The sequence below is a fragment of the Chrysochloris asiatica genome, unplaced genomic scaffold (genome assembly GCF_000296735.1).
Source record: "Chrysochloris asiatica unplaced genomic scaffold, ChrAsi1.0 scaffold00081, whole genome shotgun sequence".
NCBI lineage: Eukaryota > Metazoa > Chordata > Mammalia > Afrosoricida > Chrysochloridae > Chrysochloris > Chrysochloris asiatica.
Window position 1 is genome coordinate 12977426 of NW_006408599.1, and position 24495 is coordinate 13001920.

The following is a 24495-nucleotide window of genomic DNA, read 5'->3' on the forward strand; positions in this document are numbered from 1 at the left end:
GGGTGTCTCTAATCTGCCCTGGTGCTGCCAGTCAGCCTGGCTGGTCCCCTAGGCCCCTGCAGTCTATATTCAGCTCCACTTGGCTCTGGTCTGCATTGAACGGTAAGCACTTCTGCAGCAAGCACTTCCTCCTGATTAGGTCTGTGTTGGACCTGTGCTAAACACCAGTATGCTGTCCCTGGGCACTGTCTACCCAAGGGTAGATGAGTGATACCGCCAGAAAGCAGGGAGGCCAGCCCAAATTCAGCTGTGCTCTAGACAATTCAGAGAACTGAGCGGAGAATTGATGGCTCATGCTCACTTTGGCTCAGTAGCTACAGAGCAATGTTAAACCCACTCAGTAGACCCAGTGAAGGGCCAAGAGGGAGAGATAGTCAAGCACAGGCCTTCTTGCCAAGAACTCCCTCCCAGATCCAGGGTTAGGCTTGGGCTGGCGCCAAGCTCAATTCAGAGGCTTGAGGGTCCTGGCTGGCTGAAGAGAAGCAGAGCTGGCCAGGCTGCGGCCACTGGAAGGACCTTACCTTGCTCTCCGGGGGCGTCGCTGCCAGCTGTTGCTGCTTAGCGATGTTCTCAGACACACACCAGCACACTCTCTTCTTCTGCTCCTGCGAGTGTGCTTCCAAAGTGAATAAGCACTCTGCCTTCTGACGTCAGAGAAAACAGAGAGAGGGACGATCAGGGCTGCTCCCTGATTCAGGGGGCTCCCCGGCCTAAGCCCATCCCTGGGCTCCAGCGGGCGAGGCTGCAGCAGGGAAGGGAGAGTGAGCTAAAAGCCACAAATGCACATAAATCCCTGGTGACATCGAGGCAGCCAGAGGAGCAAGGAGGCTGGTTTCGGGGGCCAGCTGGTGAGCCTGTGCCCACAGACTGGGGGAAGGGAGGGAGGTCAGTGGCTCCCAGTACAGTAGAGGCCTGTGGAGAGCTACCGGACAGCAATGGTGAGGTCACTCCCGGGGGTAGGCAGTACAAGGCAGAAACTGGGAAGTCCAGTGGGCCAAGGCCTTGGGCTGTGGCTCTGTGGAGCCAGGGCCCCTCCCCTACTTCAGCACACTTAGCTAATCACAGGGCTGACACACAATACCAGATGAATGGACGGACACACATCCCAACCAGACCCAAGCTGCTCTTCTGTCCCTTTACGATGCTCTTGGTGGACAGCCATGTTGCCCTCTGCAGCCTCTCCATTGCGGACACATGATCTGTGTCTGCTCAATGGCTGCTCAGCTCAGTTGAGCTCTGCATCATCTCTGACAGTGCTGCCATTCAAACCCTACTTTGCTATTTGAAGTGCCCTGGTGGTGCCGTGGTTAAAGCACTCGGCTGCTAACGGAAAGGCTGGTGGCCCTTGGGACAAAGATGTGGCAGTCTGCTTCTGTACAGATTACAGCCTTGGAAGCCCAGTGGGGCAGTTCGACTCCATTCTACTGTGCGACCATGAGTTGGGGCTGATCACCCAACAAATGAGGTAAGAAACCTGTGTGAAGCTGCTCACTACCTATTAGTAGACAAGCACAAGGAAGCCTGGGCTGCTTTCCTTGCTCACTGGGCACTCCATCCCTGTCCAGGTGGGTCAGTTTGAAGAGAGGCTTAGATTCTGTAGGAAGATGCTGTGCGGTTGGGAGAGAGTCAGATGTCAGCCATGCCTAGTAATAGAATCTTTGATGTGGTGAAAAATCGTAAAATTGTCCACTACAGATTAGTAACTAAACACAAGTAAGCCCGTGCTTACCTTGCCTATTGGGTAATCTGATACTGGCTGAGTCGGAATCGACTCCACAGAAGTGGGTTTGGGGGTTTGTTTCTGGCTATTTAACCCTGGTAAGTGCTGTCTCCCCAAGTAGATTGTAAACTCCTCCTTTGGAGGCCTTTTTCATCTGTGCCTCGCACTGTGCTTGCCACTCTGACCCCTGGAAGAGCTTCCGATCTGAGGTCAAATCCGGGCTAGATTTAGCACAAGCTCAGGGAGTGGCTGGGACCCAGGGGCTCCCCCACACAGCAGTCAGACAGCGCTGTGGGTGGAGCAGCGTGCCCAGTGTTATCAACAGGGCTTCAAACCAAATCAAATTGGTTCAGTCACGGCCAAAAAATGAAATCAGAACAGACCTGTTTTTTTTTTGTTTTTTTTTTTAGTTTGAATGAACTGAAACGATAGCCAGAACCGAAAATAATTACAAGTCAGAGTCCCAGAATGGGAGGGAGACATGGAAGAGACATAGGGAGCCCTTTCAGCAGCCTGACCCAGGAGACTGGATTCTCGCCAGGACTGTGGAGCACAACACACAACCAAAGCTGCACAGTTGGCCACCATCTTTGAGCTGGGCACCATTGTTTCCAATTCTACCAATCAAGAGATTTAGTTGCTTTTTGACATGCACGCTGCCCTTGTCATCCAAGAGGGAGATTACGGTTTTGGCAGAATGTCTACGCATAATTTTTCCTGTTCTGGTTTTGATTCGGTATACCCACATTTTATAAATTCGGTTCCGTTCCAGTTTTGTCTCACTGGCCATGACTGAACCAAGAAGAACTGGTTTGAAACACTGGTTATCAACCATCACAAGGCTCTGATCAGGAGATTACAAGTGCTTTCTGACTCTACTGGAATTTGATTATAACCCCACAGGGCTTTGATTAGATGAACTCAGCCAAGGAGTCAAGAGCCGGATGGCAAGGAACAGAGAAAAAAAGACAGCGTTTTATCCAGGTCTTCGTCGTTTTGCAGTTAAACAGTCTAAATCCTGGTTCTACCCTTTCCTAGCTGTCGACTGCAGGGTATTCCCAAACTCCCTGTAAAACAGAAATGATCAAGGCACCACCTACTTAGCAGAGCTACCGGGAGAGGAGCAATAAGGACAACGGCAGGCTTCAACAGACAGAAACTATTGCTATTACTCAGCAATTCATTCCTTTAAAAACTATACATCGGTCCCCTGCCGTGTGTCAGGGACTTGGCACTAGGATAAAGAGGTAAATAAGATCGACTATGCCCTTGCCTTCAGGTTGGGGGCAGAGACAACAAATAAACCACATAATTAAGTTATGTAAATGCCATGAAGATGATAAAGGGAGAGGTCCTACTAGAGCTGGGTGGCCAGAGAAGCCCTCCCTGAAGAGGTGACACTCAAGCTGAGACCTGAAGGAGGAGCCACTATGGAAAGTTCTCGGGGAGACTTGTTCTAGGCAGAAAGAGCAGCAAATGAAAAGGCTCTGGGCTAGGGGTGGCTATCAACATCATCTAGCAACATTTGGGGACAGTTTCTATTCTGTCATCCAAACCCAATCCTCAGGACAGGGCCCCTTCCTGGGCTCAGTGTTGCAGGGTGTCAGCCATTTCTCCCTTGCCCCACAGCAATCAGAAGATCTTCCTAAAAACATCCTGAGAGGAGAGGAGGGGAAAGGAAACCCTGCCCCTTAGCTTCAGAGAACTGGGTAGATACGGGGAGGGGATCCTGTAGCTACCACTCAACAGGTCCCCTCCACTTCCCAGAGCCCACCACCCAGATAAGAGAAGGGCGTGACCAGCAAGAGTCCCTAGGGAGCAGGTGTTAGGGCAGAGTCTGAGCAGAGCACCTTCTGCTCATGGTCTTGTCTTGTCTGTGAAGGGAAGAGTGTACCTTCCAGCTTGAAAAGGCCATCACTCCATAAAGCTGGCCCCGCTAGAACCTCCCAACTCTGTCTCTACCTAGATTCCCCGACTTCAGATAAATCCTCAGTCTCCCTGAGCTTCAATTTTCTTCTCTTTTTCTTTTCTGAAGCTAAAATTCCACCTTAGTAATGATTCCTTTTCTCTAAATGTCCATTTTAAAAAGTGTTTTGACACCCACTGACTCATTTTGATCTTGGCAGTTCTGTGAAGAGTGTGAAGAGGAGGGCAGGGGGACATGTACTGTTATTCCCATTTTATAGATGGGGAAAGAAATATGGCTCTGAGAGACTAAGAGTCTCCCTGAAGTCAAACCACCAGTGAACGACAGAGGAAAAGACCCAGCCCCTAGGAAAATCTTCAGGAATTTCATCTCCAAATATTGAGGAGGTCTCTTCAGAAGCACCCACACCACTAGCTGGTAGGGATGCTCTTCCTTGCAAGCCAGGGTCTGGAGGCCAGCCGTCAGAGCACAAAACACTTCAGAAGAAACTGTGTAGGCCAGTGGGCCTCAGAGCAGCTGCCTAGCACCGCTGCCCAGCGCTCTGACTTCCAGACTGGTGGGGCTCTCTCACAAACACGCAAGAATGCTTTGCTTGCTCCCTGGGTGGGCTGGGCCTGATTCCTAACACAGAGACAGCCTTCTCACACACCAGTCCCTACATGGTGGGTGACCAGCGGTGTCTTGATATTCCTCCCAGCAACCTTGTAAGGTAGAGCTGTAATTATCCTCACTTACTGAAAGCCACAAGAACCATCCTTGTAGTACCTTGTGGAGAATCTCCTTTGAAAACCGAATTTCTCCGGCCAAGTTGAAGCCCATGTTGCCTGCCTCACAGCAGAGCTGAATGCTCCCACAGCTTGAGACTGGAGGCCCCTGTAATGTGAGGGGACCCAGGACACTTCCGATGCACTGAGGTCCTAAACCCCAGGCCTGGCCTGGGGCAGAGTGTGCTGTCTCAGTTAACTCTGACTCACAGCACCCCCTCACGTGCAGCGTACAACTGCTCCATAGAGTTTTCATGACTTTGACCTTTCGGAAGCGTGTGGCCAAGCCTGCAGTCTAAGGTGCCTCTGGGTGGGTTCAAACTGCCCATCGTTCTGTTAGAATCCAAGTGCTCAATTGTTCACTGTCTTAGAGGGGGAAATTTTAGTGGGGAGGTTCTAGCTCCCAAGATTCCTTCCAAATGCTGTCTGGAGCTTTAGAGGCTGGCCTAGTTGAAGAGACAGCTCTGAGACAGTTCTCTCCAAAATCAAAATCCTAACTCACTGCTATTCTGACTGATACTGGACCCTACAAAGGGTTACTGAGACTGTAAATCTTTACGGGAGCAAACAGCCTCATCGTTCTCCCTCAAAGCAGCTGATGGGTTTGAACTGCTGACATTGCAGTTAGCAGCCCCATGCCTAACCCATACTTCCCCCTCAAGTAGGCTAAATTCCCATCTACCAAGGCATCTGCCACCTGTCTCTCCATGTGTCTAAATTCTGCCCCCCACCCTCCTGCCTCTGCACACTCACAGCTTGTTACTTGGCTGAACTTTCAGTGTGTGATATAACAGATCCAGCTGAGTGGTGTCAAAGCTGCTGCACCCTGTGCTCTCCACACAAGAGTGGTCACCTGGCAGCGACTTCTCCAGTTGCACTGACCCCAGACACAACAGCACTGAGCCCGGCTCTCTGCATGGAAGCATGGGTACCCCCAAATCCAACCAGACACCTGGCATCCCCATCTTGCCTCACGCCCCTGTTCCTGAATTAATTTTTGTTTTTGCAAAAACCAAAACCTCTTTTGCTATGATTTAAGCTTGTTTATTTGCTCTGACATTTAATTTCATTCTCCTAAGGATCCCTGGAAGACACCTGGTGTGGCGCAGTAGGATCAGCACTGGACTGTGAACCACAGGGTCGGCAGTTCAAATCCACCAGTTGCTCCTCAGAAACCCTATACAGAGTCGCTATGAGTCGGAAGTGACTCGATGGCAATTAACAACAACAAGGATCTGGTAACACAATGGTTGAGAGCTCTAGGTATTAAGTGAAATGCTAGTTGTTCAAATCCACCCGGTGGCTCCCTCAGGAGAAAGAGCTGGTGATCTACTCCCATAAAGATGACACCCTAGAAAACCCTCTGGGACAATTCTACTCTGTCACATGGAGTTATGAGTCAAAACTGACTTGACTCAACGGCAGCTACCAACAATGACCCTATGACATAGGCAGGGAGGAAAGGCACAGCTGTTCCTGTTTTTCAGATAAAAAAAAATAATAAAGCTCAGAGAGGTTAAGTCATTGACTTCAGTAGGTGTTCGGGAGGGGAGACACTCAAAGTCTGTCTTCTCCCTCTTTCAGAGTCTGTGATCTTGCCATATCTGCGTAACTGTAAATGTACCTTACAAAGAATGCGAGACGTTCCTCTTAGCTCTCTTTTTAAAAGATCAATAAACCATTTGTAATGTCTTTAATGGAGAGTAAATGAATATGAAAAGCACTTCACCTTTTTATGAAGCCAACAGTAATAATAGCCACCGTATTACTGAGCACTCGCTGTGTGTTGGGCTCTGCACTAAAGCGCTTTGGACACAGCATCTTATTGAATCTTATTTAATCATGACAAGAACCCTGTGAGGTGGGCCTTAGCAGCCTGGTTTCAGAGATGAGCCTGTAACTTGCCCCACATCACCCAGTTAGGAAATGGTAAAGGCAACATTCAAATTTAGGTCTTTCTAAATCCTAGACTCTTAAATCCATGGAGGCAGCATCAGGTTCTAGGTTATAAATGACCCACGCGCTCATCAACCAAAGACCCCAGCGCTCTAAAACCAGTTGTGGGCTGTCCGCGGATTTGTAGGGGGAATGTGTTCAGAAAAACAGACATCCGGGGACTGAGATTGCTTAAGACAACACCGTCCAGGATCTTTCCGCTAGGGGAAGAGAGCTGCTGCCACCACCTAGGCGAGTGTTCTCAATGTAGAGGCGGGAAGAAACCTCTCTAAATCTGACTATCCTTCTCAGCTTCCCAGGACCTCTTCTCTGAGTGCCACAATTCATGTTAGGAATTTCCCTAAGATGTGAGTTTAGGACTTTCTGTGGGATCCAGTACTACCCATGACAAGAATTTCCCAGGTTACAAAGCAAGCAAACATCTTCCCTGCATTACAAACAAGCTCCTCATAAATAACAATCCATTAAGAAAAAACGAGAGGCTGCCCGTGAACTTCAATCCCCCAGACCCTCACATTTCAGATCACCTGGCACTTTACTGAAATAAAAGGCCCCAAATTGATATCTCTTCATCATCAATCTCTGGAGGCCTAGGAACTCACAGCTTCCTGGAAACCAATGGAGCAGAAGTACTTTTCTCTGGAAAAAAAACAAACAAACCCAGCCTGGCAGGCCACTTTCTCATCATTAAAGAACCTGGGTCTCCTTTCAGGCACTGCCCAGAAGACTCGGAGCCCAACCTGGTGGGGTGGAGGGGCCTGCGCTCTGGCCACAGAGGCTCTAGCTCTTCCCAGCATGGTTCACAGCTTCCCCTAAGCTGCACTCTGCTGGCTTTGAAGAGCCTCCACCTGCCAGGTCCTGTGTGCGGGTAGGATGTGGCTGATGCAGGGGAAGACATGAGTTGGGCACAGGAGGCAGCCCAGATCGCACACTCTGCTCTGACAACGTCCACTGCCTCTTTGGGACTCTCTGCTCTCCCCTGAAGTAAACTGCTCATCAATTCTGTCTTCTCCCCTACTCCAGGCCTTCTACTACTTGTCTTAGCCAGGAGTGAAGGAATGATTTTCCATCACAAACAGCATTCGAATCCCTTCTCTAAAAGGCTTACTCCTCTTGACCAGCCAGTGTAGATAGACCATGCCCCTACCCCTAGAATTTACAACTAGTGTAAGCTCTCCCACAACACAGCTGGTTCTCAAGACTGTTGGATGAGACTGGTTTAAGTAGAGACTGGTTTAACTAGGGCAGGAACCGCTCTAAGAAATCCTTGCTTGGAACAGACACCACCCTGCTCACATTAATGGAGAAAAAAGGTTGAGAACAGAAAAGACGCTGAAAATGGAACAGAATTTGTATGGCTCAGTGACTGTCCACCTTTGGGTCACAAAGGATCTCTTTGATTAAACCCCTGAGTTAGTGCTATTTTAACTACCAAACTGTATAAAGCAATAGGTTCCCTGCCTGGTCTTGCTCAGCCAACGCATAGCACGCTCATCGGGCTTCTGATCAGACTGCAATAGCTAGGAACATCAATCACACTGAGTGGGTATCACTCCAGCCCCAAACACAGCCACTTAATGTTTTTCTTTAGCCTGTATTATCAAGGTAAAGGTATAGTGATGCGGTAAATAAAAAACAAGGCCGCCGCTGTCTAGTCTAAAGGATTCTAACTTACGGCAACCCCATGTGCTGCCGAGTAAAACTGAGCTCCTCAGGGGTTTTGGTTTTGGTTTGGTTTGGTTGTTTTTTAATTGTAGCTTGGGTGAAAGTTTACAGAGCATTTACGTTCTCCAGTTGAGCAACTGATGCACATTTTGTTTCATGGCACTTGGGTGAAATCCTCTCAAGGTAACAGCATTCTTCCTCCTCCTCCCTGGATTCCCTGTTTCCATTCCTTCTTCTCTCTTGCCCCTTCCTGCCTTCTGAGTTTTGTTCCTGGGCAAATGCTGCCCTTCTGATCTCATCTGGGTTGACTGTTGAAGGAGTAAGTTCCTCCCTGGTGCTATTATTTGGCTCAAATTTGATCCTGGCTTGAAGGGAGTCTAAGGGTCACAGTCCTGGGTGTTCCATCAATCTCTATCAGAACAGTAAATCTGGCCTTTTAAAAGTTTTTGAATTGTGTTCCGCATTTCTGTTTTCTCCCTCTCTATTCACGATGGTCCCTGATCAGAACCATTACTCTCTAAGCTTTCCTTGGCATCCCTGAAGGGTGCAAATGGCTAAGCTGAGTGGTGATTCAAACCCACCCAGAGGCATATGAGAAGACAGGATTGGCGATCTGCCTCCGAAGGTCACAGCCCTCTGGAAAGTCATACTCAGTACACATGGGTTTGTCATGAGTTGGACCAGACAACAACAAACCTTGACAGAAGCAGATCACCAGGACTTTCTTCCTTGTGGTTCAGCTGGGTTGGTTCAAACCAACAAACTTTCTGTTAGTAGCTGAGTGCAATCAATTTGCATCAGCCAGGGAAGGATCCACTGAATAAATAAACAGGGAGATGCACAGCTGCTAGGCCACATCGTCATGTCCCAAGTGCTCTTCTGTCCATTCTAAGCACTTCCTTGTCCACTGCTCTTCTCACCGAGATAAGGGAGGTAGAAGCAGAAATTTCTCTTTCCAGTCTACAGTGCAAGCAACTGGCTTTCTGGCCTTGCCCTGCCCACCATCTTCCCTCAAGACACCAGGCCACAGCTCTCTCTCCTCAAATTCAGATGGAAGGACTCACCTCTGCGAGATACAGCACGCAGAATTTCAGGTCTTCAGAAGAACCTGTGAGGGAACAAAAAGCAAGGCTTGCATTAGAATAGGCTAAAGGGTCTCTGCAGTTTGTTACAGTACAGCCAACTGTCTCACCAGAAGGCCTATGTGGCGCTTCCTGGAAAAAGAGGAAGAAACAGTCAGGCAAATGGGACAGGGAAACCCCTGGAGCAAAGGCCACTAGATGAGTAAACAGGGTGATGCCCAGTTTTCGGGGCAGCCTGGCCCAAGGAGTACTGTGCTCAGATCTCCACGAGAGGTAGCCTGGAGCCCTCCTCCTTCCATGATCCCTGCAATGAGGGATATCCAGCAGCAGACATTTTGGTTTTCCTTTAAACAATCCAACTGCTTCAACCATTTTGGAATTCAGCAAGGAGCTATTTACTTTCTGGGAGGGCTTTGTTACCCATCACAGGCTGAGTGGGGCCCAGAGATGACCCCTTTGCACCTTCGCACCCCTGGTCTAGGATCCCAAACCCAACCATTCATCAAGCCCTCTGTGCCTGGGAAGCAGCTGGGAGGGCCTATCACTGCTCCATCCCCGCCCCTTCAGCAGGAGATAACTTGGAAGCCCTAGCCTAAGACAGATGACAGGGTCAGAATGCAGGGGGTCTGGGAGCTCCTGTAAAGGAAAAGAGATGCCAAGACAGCAGACATTTGGGTCTTCCTTTATGCAGTCCAACTGCCTGTGCCATTTTGGAATTTAGCAAGGGGACATTCGGTTCCAGAGGGGCCTTGCTTCCCACCAAAGAATGTGTGGGATCCCTAACCAGGAGATGGGTAGAGACAAGAGATGTGTGCTTTAGAGTCCTCTCACTCCCAGTCTAAGATCCCAAATTAAACCATTCACCAAGCCCTCACCACCTGGAAGGCAAGCTGTGAAGGTTGTCATCTCCAGATAAGGAAACTGATCTCAGGGAGAGAAAACAGCTTGCACAGTAAGTCAGTGGCAGAGCTGAGCTCTGAGCCCAGGACAGTCTGCCTCCAAAGCCTGTGGTCCTGACCGTGGGTCACACTCCTTCCCCTCATCTGTCATGTCACCAGGATCTGAGCCCCAGAGGGCTGCAAATGTGTCTCTTCCACTACTCGAAAGCGGGCTCTGAGGAGATGCTCAGAAAATGATGCCAAAGATTTAACTCCAAGGTTTTCCAGCAATGGGACCTACTGTTGAGCTCCCAAGCCTGGACACCTGGCTACCCAGGGTGGGTGGAGAACCCAAGAATCAGCTGGACATTTTCAGGCCACTCCTGAGACACTGGAGCTGGCCAGGAAGACAAGCTGTGGGCGGGACACTGGCTGCCTGGGAGGCAGAAACACAAAGAGCCACAAAGCCAGCAGGCGGCTGAGGCAGGAAGAGACCACAATGGGCCCAGGCTGACCGGAGATGTCCCAATTGTTAGCAGCCAGCTCTCCCGCCTGTTCTCATTACACTGCCATTCAGCCCCTCTGAAGCCTGGGGGAAGTTGGCTATGAGGAGAGCAGGCATCATTTAAGTGGCCACCCAGCCAGGAGTCCTGGGGGAGGGGTGCACCCCAGCCCCCCAGCTGAGGCAGTGCTTTTGGTCTCCATTTAGGCATTCATTCATTCAACCAACAAACACACAATGTGCATCCTGGAGGTTCCTAGCCTATGCCAGGTAGACCCTGGGAGAACTCCTGGTCAGAGAACCTAAGGACCCATCAGACACTTCACACAGGGAGCCCGTGGTCCCTGGGGTGGGGCAGATTTCCCCTGCCTGGGAGCAGCCCTACCAGCAGGAAAGGCAGGGTGTGTTCCTTGTTTACCATCTTCTTTGCCCCAAATTGAACTCTCTACACATGTTGACTTGAAAGAGACAAACAAGAAACCTAGGAGTCATGAACAATGTTAATCAGAGGCCATTCTGTCAACAGAAACTCCAGCTGAGGCCCCAAATGCATCTCTTAAAAGCCTCACTCAGGCCCTTGCTGCAGCCACAGGTCTCTGGGGGCACAGGGAGAGGCGGGCATGAAACTGGGTGCCAGGACACAGAACACTGGGTCCTGCCGCTCCAACTCCATCTGCAGGAAGGAGAAGGGGCCACCAGACTCCTGTGAGACCCCCAGGCCTGAGCCAGGGGAGCCAGGGAGGGAAAGTGAAGACACCTTTAATGCCTGGCATGAAATCTAAGTGTTGGAAAGTGCACCTTGAAGGCTCAATGTCATCGAGCCATTTCCTTCCCTTTCGGCAGCTCTTGGGTGAGCCACATTGCCTCTGTTTGTGTCTGACACTGTTAAACCCATCACCATGTGTCGATTCCAACTCATACTGACCCAGTAGTAGACAGCAGAACTGGCCCGTAACGTTTCCAAGGCTGCAAGTCTTTACAGAAGCAGACTGCCACATCTGTCTCCCACAGAGTGGCTGGCAGGTTTGAACACTGACCTTTTTTTCGGTCAGCAACCTAGCTCTTTAACCACTGTGCTACCATAGTGACCCTACTTGTTGTTGTTAAGTGTCGTTGGACTAACGACCCTGTATCCTGGTGTGGCACCATAGTGTAAACACTCGACCTCAAGGTTAGTTTGAACCACAAGGTCGGCAGTTCAAACTCACCAGCCAGCCACTCCTTGGAAAGAAACCCTATACAGGGTCACTATGAGTTGGAATCCACTCGACGGCACTTAACAACAACAACATAACAGTTCCAGGACTTTTGGTGGTGTACTGTAGTGTGAGAAATAACTCTTGTTGGTGTGGTCCATCTTCAGGACTCAGGGAAATCTTGGGGGTAGCAGTCTAGCATAACAAAAGTTGCTCAGTGGAGGGGAAGAACTAGTTTAACCAGCTAGGAACTTTAAAATAAGAATTCAACCAACAAAGAAATAGGAGAAGTTCATGGGGAAACTAACTTTAAATGAGTGTGAGAATGAAAGTGGACGGCTGAGAGTAGGGCTCAGAGCAAGAATCGCCGCTTCAGGTATAAGAGCTTGCTCTGAGACCTGCTTCAGGCTGGGGCCATAAGGACAACCAGGCATGGCTAGGCAAGTCCCCATCAGAATGTCTCAAGAGACACAAATGCAGGGTAAAGAGCACACTAGTAAAACTGTCACAGTTGAAGACTCACAGGCCAGGTGGCCGGAACAGGTAACAGATAAAACGAGGCCGGCAGGACTGGAAAAAGTCTTAGTACTATAGGTCACTTATGTGATGTTATGTTTAAATCTAGTGGATCCTGCGGTTTCTGAATGCTCCATTGGGTAAAAGTTGTAATCCTAGTTTGCATATCCCCCTCCCATGGTGTGTCCCAAAACCCTATATAAGGTGCAGTTTGTGAACTGCTTGGGGTCGAGCTTTGGTGAGCTGATGCAGTAACCCTGCTGTAACACTGCTGAACACTACACTGCTAGCCGCCACTCGACCCTAGCATGCTAGCTTGAATAAAGCCCACCTGCTTTTGCATTATCTTTGTCTCTTGGTCTCCTTATTGGGTGGTGGTCTCGGACCCTAACATCCGAATGTGCCCAGTTAGGACTAGTAGGCCACCTTGGGAGAAGATTGTAACCTCCTAATACCCAGTTGAGTAAGGAGCTCTGGTAGCATAGTGGTTATGAATCGGGCTGTGAACCGCAAGGTCAGCAGTTTGAAACTTCCAGCGGTTCCACGGGAGAAAGATGAGGTGTTCTGCTCCCGTAAAGATTTACAGCCTCGGAAACCCTGTGCAGGGTCGCTATGAGTCGGAACCGACTCCACAGAACTTAACAACAACAACAACAATACCCAGTTGAAGGGGAGCTAGAGGAGGGGCTTTTTCAAGACAAGGGAATAAAACTGCTTGTGGGCCGGCCATGTGGCGCACCTGCCCATGTTTACTGGGTCGGGTGCCAGGTTTTACAAAATCAAATAAAGAAAACCTCACTCTCACTAAAATGAGTACAGATTGGATAACTTGAGCATTTATCTGTATGAACAACGTTTCCCACAGTAGGATCAGCACTGGACTGAAAACAACAAGGTCAGCAGTCAAACCCACCAGGAGCTCCTTGGAAACCCTATACAGGATCGTTATGAGTCAGAACCAACTCGACAGCACTTAACAACAAAAATAGCATTTCCAAGGAACAGCTGGTGGCTTTGAAGTGACGACCTTGTGGTTAGTAGTCAAGTGCTTATCCTACAGTGCCATGCCAGGACTGAGCCTTCTAGGGAAGAGTAAAACAATTTGTCTGCACCAAACTGGCTGTCCAACAAACCCAGGTTACGCACACACATACCCTTCTCCCACACCCACCCACCCAGCTCTAAAGGCAGTGGTCATCTTGCCTGAGGAGGACTGACCCTGGCCACCCTCAGACCTGAACTAGTTTACCCACCATATTCAGGGAGCGGAAGTGGTCCTTGCCCCAGAAGCCATGCTTGCACAAAGCTACAGCTCAGCATCCAGAGGGTATCTCTGCAACACTTCAGGCCCCACCTGGCCCACCCTGACCATAGCCACCCAGTGGAGGACAGAGTTCATCCAGCCTCCAACTTCAAGCTTTGGGCCTGGGGGTCCCAGAAGAGGAAGATCCAGAGCCCCCTGAGGGGTGGGGGCAGGACAGTAAGGGTACTGTCTGAGTTCTCACAGCAACTCTGGCACGTCAAGAGCTGGGAAAGAGCATAAAGAGCTGGCCCAACCAGCTGAAGTCACACAGCGTGTTTGTAGCAAAGCCAGCTCCTACCCTTGGTTCTTCCACTGACCTCTTCTCCCCCAGCTACTCCCCGCCCAAACCACAGCCACTTTGAGCCTCCCCCCTTCCTGGACTTGCAGCCCCAGACCTGAGGAATCAGAGTAACAGAGCAAGGGTTCCGTTCTTGCATCCACCAAGAAGAGCAGTTCAGTCCGTTCCGACTCATAGCGTCCCTGTACAGGGTTTCCAAGGAGCAGCTGGTGGGTTTGAATCACTGACCTTGCAGTTAGCAGTCTCGCACTGACCCTACAGCAAGCACCACACCAGGAATCTCTGTTGTTACTGTTGTTGTTAAGTGCCATCGAGTCGGTTCCGACTCACAGCGGCCCTGTACAAGGTCTCCAAGAAGTGGCTGGTGGGTTTGAACCACTGACCTTGTGGTTGGCAGTCCAGTACTTATCCTACAGCATCACACCAAGACTCCTAGAAATCAGTGAAACTTAGAGTATCTGAGCTGGAGAGAGAGGCCCAGAGAGGAAGGGACTGGGTCCTGTGAGTATGAGTAAGTGTGTGTATGGGGGCAGGGGTGGGGAGGAGGGAGGAAGTGGGGAATGGGAGTATGCGTGGGAGCCTGGGAGAAGCTGGGTGTGAGGGATCAAGGGAGGGACAGAGGCAAGGCGAGGCGGGCAGGTGGCAACAAAGCCAAGGGCAGAGTCCTTGGTAGCTGGACCCAATTCTCCCTCAGCCTCTGAAGGAGCTCTCAGAGAAGTGCTGCTTAGCCATGCTCCTTGGTCAGAAGAGCTGAGCGATTTGCTATTGCCCTCAGCAGCCTCCCTGGCCAGCCGGCAGGAGAAAATCAGAGCCACAGAAGAAGTTTTAAGTGGCTTCCTGTGGGGAGGTAGGTATGGAGCTTCTCACACTGGCTGGCTTTCCAAGGAGGAAGAACAGCCAAGGCACCGAGCACACAGGATGGGTTTGCAAACAGCCAGGAAGTTTTCCTGGAGCAAAAACCATCAAAACAGAATTCTTTCACTGGGTAATATTTTCCTCCCTGCCCCTGTCACCATGCTCTAACAGGTCTGCTGTTGTTTTCATAATCTGGGAGAGGAAATGAAGCCCCTTTCAGCGGAGACCTCAGGCGCCAAACCAAACCACTCGACAGATACTCCCAGCTGGCTTCCCGTTCCCCGGGTGTAGGAGGGCACAGTGGAAAGTTTGGAATTCACTTCACGCTCTCATGTCGCCCTGCTTGCCAGCCCCCATTGCACAAACTCTGGTTCCCTCAGCACTGCCAAGGAGATGCTGCTGGGTGGGGACGGAGCAGGGTCTCCAGTCCGAATATGAGTGTGGCGCTAGGAAGGCACCTAGCATTGATCGCATAGATAACTTTTGAGATATTATCATTATCCCCAGTCACACTGGAGGAAATGGGCCCAAAGAGATGAAGTAACTTGCCCTAGGTCACACAGGTAAGGCAGGGCCAAGATTTAAACACAGGTCTGAGTCCAAAGGTCTTCCCACACCACTCCATCATCTCCCTGGAATATCTCTGAAACAGAAACCTCCCCGCAAAGATCAGGGTGCATAGGGAGGCTTGCCAGCCTCGAATGGAATGTCAGGGTCTGAAGACCTACCAGTCCGGGCACAGAGCCCAACACCACTGCCAGTCTGTGCACGAGCCCACAGGCCCATCCCACACAACACCCAAGACAGAAACAAAGACACAAAGACAGATGCTCCTGTCCTGTATGGAACAAATGCCCCACTGATGACCAGCAGAGGGATACCCAACCTGGAGACCCCAGACCGGTAGGGAGGAGGCCCAAGGCATCTCAGGACTTTCCTTACCTTCCTGCAGCTTTACACTCTGGAGGTAGAGGGGGTTCCTCAGGACATTACAGCGGCCTGGCTCATCCTCCTTAGTGAAGAGCAGCAGGTCGGAGTAGGCAAACAGTGTCACCTGTACCAGGAGACAGCAAACAAAATGAAAGTATACACTCAGAACACCAAGTCCTGTCCTCTCTGTCCCCCTCCCTCCAACGCTCAATCCAAGTCCCATTGGTTTCTTCTGCTATGTGTCAGAACCAACTCGGTGGCAGTGGGGTGTGGGTTTCTTAGGACCCATTCAAATTTGAGTACTTGTAGGGTGGGGTTGCAGTACTGGATAAGAGGCACTGAAGGGTAACACCAAGAATGAAACCCTTACTAGGCGACACTGATTGCTCAGGACTGTGACCACAAGCCCAGGGCAGCTTGCTTGCTCTGCCTTCTGCTAAAAGGAAGAAGGGGAAAAAACAGAGGCTCCAAGCAATTGTGCTTTAGGTAGGGAGTGGGGTTGGGGAGAAGATGGCAGAGGGAGAGCCCGGAGGTCTGGTTAACATGTCTTCAGCATCTGGAGCAGAGACCTGACCTACAGTGCCCACTGCCTCTGCGCCCCCTGCCACTTCTCAAAATGGGAAAAATACACAAACAATAAGCAAACCTCACCCTCCAGGCAGATGGCCTCTATAAGCCTCCCTAAAACTGATGTCCTCACAGGTCCACCTCTCCAACCAAATGACCCTGGAATCTCTAGCCTAGTGCTCTTGACTTGGAGCCACTCTTGAACTTGCTGAAAGAGCAATGAACTTGGAGTCAGAAGTCACAAGCATCCTCTAATTCACTCCCTCACTGCCGTCAAGTCGATTCTGATTCATAGTGACCCTGTATCAGGCTTCTGAGGCCGTAAAACTTGATGGGAGCAGAAAACCTCGTCTTTCTCCCTTGGTGTGAATGGTGGTTTGAATCGTACATGTCGCTGTTCACAGTCCAGTACTTATCCTACAGCGCCACACCAGGAGTCCCTGCCACTAACTGTTGTTGTTAGGTGCCATTGAGTCGGTACCGACTCATAGCGACCCTATGTACAACAGAACAAAACACTGCCTGGTCCTGGGCCAACCTCACAATTGTTGACACGCTTGAGCCCATCAATGCTGCCACTTGGCTAATCCATCTTGTTGGGGGTCTTCCTCTTTTTCTCTGACCCTCCACCTTACCAAACACGATATCCTTCTCCAGCGACTGCTCCCTCCTAATAATATGCCCCAAGTATGAGAGACGAAGTTTGGTCATCTTGGCCTCCAAGGAGCTCTCTGGCTGTACTTCTTCCAACAGAAGCTGATATCTCTGCTCTTCAATACTTTAAAAAGGTCTTGTACAACAGATTTGCCTAATGCAATTTGTAGTTTGATTTCTTGACTGCTGCTTCCATAAGTATTGATAGTTGATTCAAGAAGAATGAAGTCCTTGACAACTTCAATCCTTTCTCCGTTGATAAGAATGTTGTTTATTGGTCCAGTGGTGAGAATTTTTGTTTTCTTTACATTGAGATGCAATCCATACCAAAGGCTGTGGTCTTTAATCTTCATCAGTAAATAATTAGCCATGAACAATTATTAAGTTCCCTTAAAGCCTCTCAACCTGATTTCTCATCTGTACAAATATCAGTGAGAGGCCCCACCTGGCTCTCTCAGGGGCTTCTTTGTACCCTGAGAATTGAAGCTTCACGCAATGTGTGGGGTATTATTACTAAATTCCTTGCAGATAATTTAACTGCATTAATTAGAGATCAGTTAAACACAAAGCAAGCTATTTACTCTCCAATACAGACATGTGTGTATCTTTTATGTATTATGTATTATCTCTTTTATGTATTAGCTGCTTCACAAAATAAAGGCAAAAGGAATTTTTAGACATTATAGGTAAAGCAGCAGAATACTCAACATTTTTTATGTTAAACATTTAAAAAAAATCCACTTGATCCTCTACTGTCTCTAAAAATTACACTGTTCCTTGTTTTGTAAATCCTGCAGTGACCTTTAGTCAAAAGCAATAAAATCCAATTTTAGATTCTCCAGAGAAAATAAATATTATTAATGATGTGCGATTCTCTTTTAATTAAGTGAATCTGACACTTCTGCTCTCCTTTTGAAATAAGAAGAGTTGGTCAGAAGGGTTTTGCATACGGTAAGGAGCACAGTGAATGTATGTTGGATTGTTGTTGAAGTTCAAGAAGTCCTCATGTTGACATTTGGCTACTAACATGCTAAAGAGCCCAACAACTCCATTTCTAAGATGCTATTCTCCAAAACACTAACAAAGATATATAAATATGAACATATAAGGGTGTTTCCAGCAGCATTCTTAGAATAAAAAATGAAAATAACATTAACAGTCATCAATAGAGAATGAACAAAATAAGTGATGTTTCCGTCACATGGCAGAACTCTATACCACTATTGAAAGAATAAAGAACAGAAAGGGGCCCTGGTGGGGCGCATGGTTAAGTGCTTACTGTTAACTGCAAGCATTTAACTGTGCGCACCACCAGGGCCCCTTTCTGTTCTTCTTTATTCTTCAAACCCACCCAGCGACTCAGTGGGAGAAAGACCTGGCAATCTGCTCCCGTAAAGATCATAGCCAAGAAAACCCTATGAGCAGTTGTACCGCTTCACATGGGGTCACCATGAGTGAAAACAGTTTGGTGGCACCCAACAACAACAACAGCATGTGGGCAGATATGGAAATCTGTTCATTATAAGACAAAATAGTGAAAAGTGGGAAGGTTCCTTAAGACTTTCCTTGGGGAGTGGGATTTTACTTTTTATACTTCTGTTTAATTTGCGGGGTTTTTTGCAACAAGAATGCATTACTCTTGTTGCTTAAAATACATACATGTGTTTTCTCAAGGACCACTTGTCTTCTTGAGGGTAACACAAACAGAGGTTTGAGACCATCAAGGCCACAGAGACAATGGGGAACATCACCAGTTCTGGCTTCTCATTGGGGCTCAACGTGAAGGCGCTGGAACCCTAGGCTGGAAGGGGTACTGGGGGTGACCTTATCCAATGGCCTTCCTACTACAGCCCTGTCTCAGTCCAGCCCAGCAGAGTCCTCCCTTTGTGGAGCACTTGCTGTCTGCTCAGTGGATCCTCACTGTCTTCCCTTCCAAATGAAGGTTGAGAGGCCTGTCCAAGGCCACACAGTTAAGGACCATTGTTGTTGTTGTTAAGTGCTGTCAATCAGTTCCAACTCATAGTGACCTTGTGTAGGGTTTCCAAGGAATAACTGGTGGGTTTGAACTGCTGACCCTGTGGTCCACAGTCCAGTGCTGATCCGACAGCGACACACCAGAAGCCTTTAAGAGACCTGTTCAAGGCCACACTGCTAGGGACCATTACCCAGTCCTAAACCCCAAAACCAAACCCAAATCCACTGCCATCGGGTCAATTCTGATTCATGGGGACCCTATATAGGGTTTTAAGGCTGTAAATCTTTACAGGAGCAGAAAGTCTCATCTTTCTCCACAGAGCAGCTGGTGGATTTGAACTGCTGATCTTTCAGTTACCAATCCAGTGCTGAAACTCTTCACTACACAGAGCAGAAATAGGCCTGTCACCCTTTCTTTCCTGAATCTAAACAGCAACCAAAAAAAAGAAGAGTAAAGGAGATGAAGGAAAAAAAAGATAAAGCTAAGGGAGAAGACAATGAGCCAAGAGATCATAAGTCTTTGAGGGACTGGATGTCAGAGGAGAGGATTTCAAAGTCCAGGCAATGGAAAAGAAAAGGACTAAGAGCAGCCAGCAACCCAAGGCAAACCCTTGAGCTCTGCTGCCCTTCTCCCCTTGCACTCAAGGGAAATCAAGGGAAAGCCACTTATGGACCCACAAGGAAGCTAGAAGGGAAAAGTTGGAGGAGATGTTTTATCACGAGCCTAAAAAACAAAAAAGATGGGCCAGGCTGGGCAAGAACTGAAGGCTGGTAGAGGGGAGGAGCCAAGAGCAAGGTGAGAAAGGCCCCGGGCCACCACTGCTTACTGGGGCCCAGATTCCCAGAACTGAGAAAATAGTCTAGACAGGAAGTGATTAAGGCATGAATGAAGAATTTCCCCAAAGGTCGGGTCAGGGAAAGGACAGAGCTGGCACACAGGGCCAAGAGGGCAAGGTGCCAGTGGAGAGCAGGTGGTCTCCCACATCTCACCAGCATCTTGCACCAGCAAAAGTACGGTAGTCATAGTCGGGTGAGTCCATCTCTGCTGCCTTCCACAACAGGCCACACTTACTCCAAGGGCACATCTGGTTTCCCAAAGTCATGGACTGAGGGATCACTTGATTACGGAATCCTTGCAACTTGGAGGGTGACTTCTCCCAAGTGGCTCCTAACCAAGTTTCCTCCAGGGAATCTAGCCTGAGAACACGATTTGCAGAGAAGACCTTGGCGCCTTAGTTAATGGTAAACTCAATCAGTTGGTGTGTAAAGTGAGGGTGTGTCTGCCTCATGCCCCATCATATCCCTGGAACCTAACACAGGGCCTGGCTGCATTGTAGAAGCTCAATAACTCGTGTTTCAAATGTACAAATGAGGCTGCTTCAAAATGCTGATTTGATCTTGGGGCACATTAATGACATTTGTGACTTCTGGGAGAGAAGGCAGTGAGGACAGTTCAGGGTGTGGGACTGGATCAGTTCACAGACACTAGTAACCGTAACCATGCCCAGAGAAGAGAACAAGGAGTAAGGAGAAATATTCCAGGGTAAACAACTTTCTATGCGACTTAGCCGTGTCCAGCAACAAAACCAGCTGCCTGGAGTTGCCGCCCCTGCAGATTTAAGAGCTATCTAAACAACCATCAGCTGGTTGTCATTGCTTTTGGGTCCCCAAGAGTCAGTTCCAATTCATAGCAACCCTGTATGAGAGAGGAGAACTGCCCCCAAAGGGTTTCCTAGGCTATAATTTTTACAGCAGCGGATCACCAAGTCTTTTCTCCCACCAAGCCAGTGGTGGACTCAAACCATGCTTAACCATCGCGCCACCAGCACTCCTTCTGAGAATTTTAGAAGGAAGTAATTAGAATCAATGGCTTCTGAGGACCCAATCAACCGTGAGAGTCTTTAAATGTATCCAAACACTTCTTAATTGCCTTATATTTTTGGCCTGAGTAACATGATAGTGTATGTACCAAGATGTACAGTTTGGTTCCTATCATACTTTTAGAAAAAAAGAAACTAATTTATTTAACTTGTCTTCAAATGGCTTCCTTCCTTCAGTCTTTAAAGGATGTCTCTTAGTTCAAAGACTTCAGAGACCCACGATGCCAGGATTATTTGGACAGATTGGAACTGCCGTGTAACCAAGCATGGCTTCAGTTTGTGTTTGTGAAGCATGGGATAATGGAAGACACAACTGAGTCCAGAGAGATCTGTTTGCTAATCCTGGCTCCATCCTTGAGACCCTCAGGTCCCAATTATTCCCACTAGAGCCTCAGGCTCCTCATCTATAGTGTGGAGATAACCATGCCTATCTCGTGGAGGTGCTGCAAGAGTTAACTGGGATCTGGTGCATTTAAAATGCATGCACATTGAACATTTGCAGACTTAATGGTTAGTGGACAAAGAAAAGAACAAAACTAGACACATGCACACATTCGAGCTGCCTTTTTTTGTGAGTCTTGTCAATTTATAGCCACACCTTACTTACTGACCCTTGGGCATCCAACTTAGCTCCATCACAAACTTTACTCACCAAACGGAACTCCAAATGACCTTATGTTCCTAAAACTCAAATCTCCCTTCAGATGAAGCTTTACTCCCATGAGGCAATTCAGAAGATGTGCCAAGGTTCTTAAGAAAGTTCCCAAAGAAATGGTCCAGAATATAGTGAGCACAGACAGAGTGGTAGGAGCACTCTTAAAACACTCAAGGCTCATTGGGAAGACGTGAGTTCTGGTCTACCTGTTTAAAAAACATAACCAAACTAGTCTTCGGCTTTAGCCATAGTCATACAAAATGCCAAGGTGGAATGAGCCTTTAGAGATTAACCAACCTCAGATCTCATCCTTGCTGTCTCAAATACACACATACCCACTGGTCAGGTGGGAAGACTGAGGAAGAAAGGAAAAGTTATGAGTGAACCCACAGCACAGCTGGTACTGGCTGTAGGCTTCCTGCCTCCAGTTTCCTCACTACCCTAAACTGCCACTCTGAGCTGGGCACTGATTAGCATCAGTCCCTTACCCCTACACCTCCAAGGCACCCCGGTAGCCCAGCCAGATCCCAGGGCTCCAACTTCTGTCCTCAAGTAGACTTAAATTCATGCAACTGAGCTGGAAACTGGCCAGCTCTGGGGATTGTATGAGTGAGTAGCATTCCCCCAGTTAGACAAGCAAAGGCCAGTTCCCAGGAAGAATGGCATGGTCCTTCTCCCCACCCCCTTGTCAACAAAGCTAGAGACTGGGAGAAATCATATACTAACCCCTCAGAAGAGGGTTTGGGTTATAGACCCAGAAAACCTGGATAACTGATATCCCCGTATAAATTATTTTTAGCTAACAGTTTTGATCTTCTCACCCACACTTTACTTATCACAGCTGTAGCCTATCTTTTCTGCTCCTGGAGGGGAGTGGGGACAAGCAATGGGGTGTCTTTAGAGACCGGGGAAACTTTCTAATCATCAAAGATGATTTGAGAAGTAGTGAGTTCCCTATCACTGGAAGCATACAAGAAAAAAACTGGTGGACATATGATAAAGTGGACATGGGGGAGGACGCTAGATCTTTCAGGTCTCCTCTACCCTGAGATTGTATCATTCTAAGACCATCATGAGGAGAGAAAAGTTAGGGACCTGAAGGATGGCCAAGGGGCTCTCCAGGAAACCCCCCTGGGGAAAGAGTGTGTGACTCTTACCTCGGCAGCCTTGTTCCTCCCCTCATACAGCAGCAGCTCCTCCGACAACAGGAGGGTCCGGGCAGGGTTACAGAGATCTAAAGGCTGGAAACAAAGCAAGGCTGGAGCTGAATGGGCAGTCCAAAATGGCCAGGCGGCGATGGTATGGAGAGGGAGGAGACAGCTTGTCAAATCAGCCACAGGGAACACCCCCCAGCCCTCATCCTCCTACACACACACACCCACAGCCCCAAAGTGGAAACAGAAAGGCAGATGCCTCTGTCCTGTGCGGAACTATTGCTACCACCTTCCGCACCAAGCCTCGTTATGAGAGCAGTATTTTCTGGCAGGAAGTTCAACCACACGGTTAGGCCTTCTGCAGTCTCACCTCCTCCTGCTCTACTCCTGGGCCCTCCCAGCCCCCACACTCTCTGCTCCGTTCATGCTTCATGTGAAAGTTTCTGCCATCTGGTCCACATTTCCAAGGATGCCTCCTGCCCAGCCAGTGACCCTCACTCATACTGGGAGACTCGGTCACTTAAACCCCTTCAAGTCCAGGCTACCCCCTGCTTTGCATTCATACCACATCTGAGCTCAGTTACTCCTACTCAGTTCCCCAGGGGCCAATTCTCACCCAAATCTCTCACCACACCTCATCATGCAGCCTCATCCCCCCGTCCCCCTCATTAAAGCACTCCCCAAAGCACACCCTGTCCAGCCCAGAGAAAACTCCCTGAGCCCTGGATTATTCCCATGAATGTAGATTAATAACACGCCTTCTAGGGAAGATAATGAAACAAATATCAACTACACGTAACACCCTGTATGAGGCTTACAAATAATAGGAAGCAAAAGAAGCAAGACCCAAAAGAATACACACAGTACAGCCGCATTAAACAGCATCCAAAGAGACCAAACAAAACACTGGCTATTTAAAACGCATACGTGGAGCACAAGACAAAAGAAAAGCAAGGGGAAAAAAATCACCACACAGTCAGGCCAGTGAATGGCTCTGGGTGGGAGGGAGAACTCGAGGGTTGGGAAGAGCTCCCAGCAGGTTCTGGAGTGGTGGCAACAGTCTAGTCCTTTATCTCAGAAGAAAACCAAACCGATGGCCATCAAGTCCATTCTGACTCAGTGACCCTACAGGACAGAGGAGAACTTCCCCACAGGGTTTCCGAGATTGTAAATCTTTACGGGAGAAGACATCCTCATCTTTCTTCCACGGGGCAACTGGAGGGCTCGAACCGCCAACCTTGTAGTTAGTAGTCCAGCGCTGATCCTACAGCACCACCAGGGCTCCAACTCACTTCATAATTATTTGTTAAATGGTACATCTAAAGGGTTAGACTGCTTGGAGTTTATACAGTTCACAATTCGAAGTTTTCATAGCGTCTTTTAAAACTAATTTTAATTGTTTCTAAAAATTTCAAAGTGATGATGAAAACTAGTACCCCACTGATGCCAAAACCTTTGTGTTATGTCCCAAGAAAGAGAAGAGACCAACTGAAAGCCAACAGCCTACAGAGTCGTCTGGGGAGATGGGTGTCATCCATTGGAAATAACTCCAAGTCTGAACAAAGTGTGAGCTCTAAGAATCCCCAGACACTGATTGTACAATATGGTGAGAGTAATTAGTCACCAAATAGTGCACATAAAAATGGCTGAAATGGTAAATGCTTTGATGCATATATATTGCCACCATAAGGTGTTTTTTGTTTGTTTGGTTTTGTGGTTTGTGGGGGTTTTTTTAAGAGCTGAAAACAACAGCAACAATGAAAAGATTCACTTGAACAGTGAAGTTCCAGGAAAGGATGCCAGGGAGCCTGGAGAAGGAACGCTTGGAAACAAATGAATCCCGGGAAGAGTGCAGGGAGTCACCTCGGTGCTGCTGATGAGAGGATATGCTTTGAAAGCGGTTTGTCAATATGTACAAAGAGCCTTTCAAATGTTTAGACTCCACGACCCAGTCATCTCACTTTTAGGTGCTCTCTCCCGAGGAAAACAATCAGAGAGGCAACTCATTCATAAGGATTT

General features: G+C 48.6%; 1 protein-coding gene across 3 annotated transcripts in view; it reads right to left on the reverse strand.

Moving 5' to 3' along the window:
• RGS3 (regulator of G-protein signaling 3) overlaps positions 1-24495 on the reverse strand; it is a 168929-nt gene that overhangs the window by 82907 nt on the left and 61527 nt on the right. For all 3 annotated transcript variants that reach the window (XM_006865696.1, XM_006865695.1, XM_006865697.1), the window contains 4 exons: positions 22480-22563; positions 15605-15716; positions 9097-9140; positions 522-644 (listed from right to left, as the gene is read on the reverse strand). In XM_006865696.1, the coding sequence (XP_006865758.1) occupies positions 522-644; positions 9097-9140; positions 15605-15716; positions 22480-22563 (363 nt within the window). The remainder of the gene's footprint in view (positions 1-521; positions 645-9096; positions 9141-15604; positions 15717-22479; positions 22564-24495) is intronic.